Raw genomic sequence first — 5,318 nt, 5'->3', positions numbered from 1 at the left:
TTCTCTGTGCCTGTATGACCAGGTGGGGAGCTGGAGCAGGGCTGGGCACAGTCATGGCTGTGTCCCCAGGAAAAGGAAACCCGGGCCCCAGCCAGGACTAGGGAGCCTCCATCCTCACCGCCAGGCCCCCTGGCCCCCCGCAGTCCCCATGCCACCTTTTGAAAACTCAGAATCATTAGTCCACACTCAACCAGTTTATTAAAGGCAGGGAGCTTCATCCAGGTCCAGAAGGGAGAAGCTGGGAGATACCCCACCTTCCTCTCTCGGCTCCCCTCGTCCCCAACCACTCATCTACAGCCCACCCCCAGGAGGTCCTAGGAGATGGGGCTGGCGTCAGGCAGACTGCACTGCATAAATACTCAAGGGGCCACAGCCTGAATCAGCAGCGTCAAGGGTGGGGGACAGGGAGACCAGGTTGGGGGCGGGGAGGGGTGGCTCCGAAGGTACCTCCCCCGGGGGGCCCGTCCTGAGCCCGAGGACCCACACAGCTAGAGAGCGGGGCCCGCGGGCTGCCCTGGGATCCGAGGCCGCGGCCAGCCCTGTCCGGCGAGGCTGGCAGGGGGCTGCGGGTCGTTGGGGAGGAGGGGGTGCCGCCGTGCTGGGGTTCCGGGGCGCGGGGCGGGCTCAGGTGCTGTTGCCCTGCTCCTGCTCAAAGAGCAGCATGGCCAGCTGGGTGCGGGAGCCCAGGCCCTCCAGCTCGCTCTGGCGGCAGCGGTGGTACAGGTCCTCACTGAGCCGCGCACTGCACGCCTGTGCCCGGTAGCGCTGCAGCAGCGCTGGTTCCACTGCGCGCAGCACGTGTAGGCCCGAGAAGCGCAGGAACAGCTCGTACACGTCCGTGCTCTCCAGCAGCTCCTCCTCCTGCTCCGAGGCCGCTGCCAGCCGTCCGCGGGCGGCCACGTAGTCGGAGTTGTAGAAGCAGGCCTCGCTGGCCGCCTGGCGGTCGAAGCGGCCCGTGTCTCGGCCCAGCTCCGGGGGCCCGGGGCCCTGGGGGGGCGCCACGGCCGGGTGGAAGGCCTGGAAGTGCATGGGGAAGAAGGCCTGCCAGCCAGAGATGGCGTGCATGCGGCAGCGGTTCAGGAAGTCGGGCGTGAGCACCGTGTCGGGCCCGGCCAGCAGGAACAGCGTGTCCAGCGGGTGCTTCTTGGAGAGCAGGTCCATGAGGCGCAGCGGCGAGGGTGCAGCCGTCTGCACGCTGAGCCAGGGCACCCGGGCACCCGGGAAACGCCGCTCCAGTTCCGCCACGTGGGCCTTGACAGGCGCAAAGACATCTGCGTGGGCCGCCCGCTGGGCCTGTCGTGGCTCGTACAGGAGCAGCAGGGTCAGGGCTGCGGCCGCGTCGCCCGGCTCCAGCGCCGCAGTGGCGAAGGCCTCCAGGAAGCCAGGGGCCAGGTCCCGCTCGGCCGCAGCCAGAGGCAGTAACACGGTGAGACGCGACGCCTCGGTGACGTAGGGCACAGGCAGGATCTCCACGCGGCTCAGGGGCCGCAGCAGCTGCACCCGGCGGGTGAGGGGCCGGCGGCCGCCCTGCGGGGTCAGCACCTCCAGCTGCAGGTCCAGCGTGTACTCCATGCCGCGGGCAGGATCGAAGCGCCGGTAGCCGTTGACCAGCTGCTGCTTCTCCAGCCGCAGGGCTGGGTGATAGCGGCGGTTGAGCTCTTCCAGGGCGGCGCCCAGCACGTCGGCCACGTCGGCCCGGTCGGCCCCTCGCAGCGGGCAGCGGGGCGAGCCGTCGGCGCAGGAGAAGGCGTGCTGCTCTGTGAAATAGTCCCAGCGCAGCACCTCGAAGCGAGAGGCCGGGCGGGACGGTGCGGGAATGCCCACGGGCCAGGCAGCCGCCCGCTCGCCGTCAGCTGCCAGGTGGCTGGTGTTCTGGATCTCCCACTAGGTTGGAGAAATAAGACCATGAGCAAGGCAAAGACCAGGGCGCCGGCACGTAGCCGGAGGCCTAAGCAGCCAGCAGGTGCTCCCTGGGGTGGTGCCTGGCCCCCCGCCAACCTCCGCTATCCCAGCACCCTCACCTATCCTTTTCCCAGATGGGGGCAGCCTAAGAGTTAAAAAGGAGGTTTCTGGAAGAGCTTTTCAGAAAAGGCAGAAACAAACAGGCACTGGGCAACCGGTTTGTTCTCTGACTCTACTGCTAGTTTTAATTTCCCTGGGATCTCTCAGATGTCTTGGGATATATCCCCTCCATTCCCCGGGCCCAGACCATACCTGCAACTCCTGGATCTCTTGGTATGTGCGTTCCAGCTCAGCTCGGGCAAAAGCTTTGTGCAGCTGGTACATGTGCACGGGGTCATGCACAGGGTGGGCCGTCAGGGCGCTGCGGAAACGGGGGTCTCCCTCCTGCACATGCTCCCCAGGGCTCAGCTCCAGGTAGCTATAGTGTACTCCCTGGCAAGAGGAAGGGAAGGGGGTCCGTAATGGGAAGAGCGATGGGACAGCCTCCCCACCCGCCTCCCAGTGTGGGCCTCAGTTTCCCACCCTATGACCTGTTGTGGACCTGGAGTCAGAATTACCAGGTTGAAGGCTACCTTGACCAGTTGTGACCTTGTGTGACTTTGGGCAAGACTCTGCTGGCTCATCTGTGCAATGGGGCATACACATCCTACCTCAGCTGTGCAGGGGCTCAAATAAAATAATAACAGCCAACACTGAACACCTACTCTGTGTGAGGCTAATCCCTCATGTTGTTTTTTCTAATCCCCACGACAACCCTGAGCAATAGTTATTTTTGTTGGAGGAGGATGCCAAGGGTCAGGAGGTGCAGTGATTTACCCCAGGTTACAGAGATACAAAGTGACAGCACTGGCATGGAAAACCCACCCTCTTACTTCCCACCACCCCTTCGCCTCTGGGGGCGGGGGCGAGTGCACATGCTCAGACGGGAGGCCCCGTGGGGCGGCTTCCGTGCCCACCTCGTGGTCGCCGGTGCAGCCCACCCCCGTGGCGTCCAGGATGCAGCGGCCCAGCCACTCATCCGGGCGCGCACTGACGATGTCGTTGCGGCAGCCTTCCAGGTGGGGGCGCAGCTGCTGCAGCAGTGTCCGGGACAGCAGCACCCCAAAGCCGCCGTGGCAGTAGCGGCCTGGGGCGGGCTCTCCCCCGATGAAGTCCTGCGGCCGGCCCAGGTAGAGGTGGGCGGCGGCCGCCAGGCTGAGACGGCCGGCTAGGCGAGCCAGTCCGTGGGCCTCGGTGTAGGTGGCATCGGGCACGATGAAGAACCAGTCAAAGTCGTCGCCGTGCTGCTCCAGGAGGTGGCGCAGGGCCAGGTGCAGGCGCCCGATGGGCCGCTCCTCACCCAGGGTCACCACTGCCATGCCCGGTGGGGCCCGGCGGCCCCGAGCGCCTGTCAGGAACACCACGCGCTCCAGCCGGTGGCCCAGCGTGCGGTTCACGGCCACTCCCAGTGTGGGCAACGTGGCTTGGGAGGTCAGCACGGCCACAAGCAGCCTCTGCCGGATGCCCAGCTCCGTGCTGATGTAGCGGGTCCTGGGGGAGAAGAGGGCGCAGGGTCATCAAAGAGACAACAGGGCGGGCTGGGGAGAGATGCACAGGCCGCGGCAGGTCACATCCCCTCCGGGCCTGCTTCTCCCTCCTACACGGAGGAGGACGGACGAGAAAAACAAGTGTCTCCCAGGGGGTCACCAGGGCTTCCCTGAACAGGCCTCACCCGCACAGCACTTTCCGGAGGCGCCAATATCCACGCAGACACGAGAGACACATTGTGGGTCTGACTCTGTTTCACCACTTAGAACTTAACTTGCGCCCTTGGGCAGGTAACGTAACCCCCCTGAGCCTCACCCAGTAGCCTGCTCTGCAAAAAGGGGTCGGCGGCATCTAACCACAGCTCTTAGCCAAACGCTCAGCCCGCTGGTACCCCGCACAGCGCGAGTCTCCGGGTTCCAGGATGAACGTGCCATCGCGCCACAAGCGCATCGCACAAATGACTCAAGGGCATGTCTGGCACAGGGCTGTGCTGTGTTTGGGACAGGGGTGAACTGGGGTCAGGGGCTCCGGTAACTCACCTTCCATAATGCAGAAGGTCGAGTCGCAAAACTGAGATTTGAACTGGGGGTTACTTGGGAGGAAACCATTTCCACTGCGGGTGGAGGCGCTGATGCCCTGGGTCGATGCCCTCCCTGGGTCCCTGCCCCGGCCCCCAGGTGCCCACCCAGGAACAAGGGAAGCAGGTCAATCCCAGTTCTCTCTCTCCCGCTTCCCTCTCTCTAGGCACCCACCCATGGACCAGGCAGCCCGCAAACCAGACAGCCCCACCCGGGAGCCAGCGGGGTCCCAGCGCCGCGGCCCGGGGTCGAGCAGGGCCTCGCACGCGCTCTCCCGGGCGAGCGGGGCCGTCGGAAGTCATCGGGGCCGAAGACTTCCTGGCCGCGCGCCCCCCCCCCCCCCCCCCGAGCCCGACCCGGCCCCGGCGGCCTCCCCGCGGCCCGGTCCTACCTGACGGCCTTCTTGGCGGCCTGGCCGGGCTGCGCGGGGCGGTAGGGCAGGACGCGCGGCTCCCAGCTCTCCGCCGCGCCCGCCGCCGGCCGGTCGCGCTCCGCCCCGGGCTGCACCGAGTTGGGCCGCCGCGCCGCGTTGGTGTTGCCGCGCGGCGGCAGGTCGGGGTCGCCGGGCTGCGGCGGGCCGGGGCCGCACGGCTCCTCCACCCAGGTGACGCTGAGCAGGCTCAGCGTGAAGCCCAGGGAGATGCCCACGGCCACGGGCCCCGCGGGCCGCAGCACCGACAGCAGCAGCGACGCGCGCATGGCGCCGGGACCGCGGGCGGCCGCGGGAGGCTCGGAGGGGGCGGGCCGGGCCCGGGGAGGGGGCGGATCCGGAGGGCCCGGGCCCCGCGGGCCGCCCGCTCCCTCCCCGCCGACGCGGCCGCGGGCCTCCTGGGCTCGGCGCACGGTCGCAGCGCGGCGCGCGGGAGGCTCGGCCGCGGCCGCCGCTGTCCGACGTGTCACTGCGAGGGCCCCGCCCCCGGGGCGGGGTCTCGGGCGCCGACGACCGGAGGCGGCGCGGGGGGGGGGGAGGTTAAAGGGGAAGGACCCCCGGAAGTGCCCCCTCCTCAGTGCGGGCGAGGCGGACGCGGGGGGCGGAGTCCCCCGCCTCGCCGGCGTGGTTGGTGCGGCCCGGGTGACGTCAGGAGCCGCCCGCCCCTGCCGGGGTGGTGCGCCCCGGGTGACGTCAGGAGCAGAGGCCGGAGCTGTCCGTCAGCACCAAGGGCCGCGGGCGGGCTCGGGGCATGGGGCCGCGGCTCCGGGGCAGCCCGAGCCCCTGCCGCCGCCGCTCTGCTTCCCGCGGGCGCCGCCCGA

General features: G+C 68.5%; 2 protein-coding genes across 2 annotated transcripts in view; both read right to left on the bottom strand.

Annotated features, from left to right (window-relative positions):
• Positions 1-179: 179 nt before the first annotated feature.
• On the bottom strand, positions 180-3,320 carry CHPF (chondroitin polymerizing factor). Its single transcript, XM_026002081.2, has 3 exons — positions 2,919-3,320; positions 2,215-2,394; positions 180-1,884 (listed from the first exon to the last, which is right to left on the bottom strand). Exons 1-3 carry the CDS (start codon positions 3,318-3,320, stop codon positions 625-627), a joined length of 1,842 nt encoding a protein of 613 aa, XP_025857866.1. The 3' UTR covers positions 180-624.
• OBSL1 (obscurin like cytoskeletal adaptor 1) overlaps positions 3,179-5,318 on the bottom strand; it is a 28,614-nt gene continuing 26,474 nt past the window's right edge. The window contains exon 21 of the mRNA XM_072741532.1: positions 3,179-3,492. Within this exon, the coding sequence (XP_072597633.1) occupies positions 3,434-3,492 (59 nt within the window). The 3' untranslated portion in view covers positions 3,179-3,433. The remainder of the gene's footprint in view (positions 3,493-5,318) is intronic.

Source organism: Vulpes vulpes, chromosome 16 (assembly GCF_048418805.1).
Source record: "Vulpes vulpes isolate BD-2025 chromosome 16, VulVul3, whole genome shotgun sequence".
Lineage (NCBI taxonomy): Eukaryota > Metazoa > Chordata > Mammalia > Carnivora > Canidae > Vulpes > Vulpes vulpes.
The sequence above is the reverse complement of the archived record's forward strand: the minus strand, read 5'-3'. Positions and strand labels throughout refer to the sequence as shown.

Excerpts from the sequence above, each read along its gene's own strand:
- CHPF (XM_026002081.2), bottom strand. The coding sequence starts at position 3,320 with ATGGCAGTGGTGACCCTGGGTGAGGAGCGGCCCATCGGGCGCCTGCAC. Across the intron at positions 2,395-2,918 it reads GCTGCACCGGCGACCACGAG|GGAGTACACTATAGCTACCT; the intron begins GTGGGCACGGAA and ends TCCTCTTGCCAG. Across the intron at positions 1,885-2,214 it reads AAGAGATCCAGGAGTTGCAG|TGGGAGATCCAGAACACCAG; the intron begins GTATGGTCTGGG and ends TCTCCAACCTAG.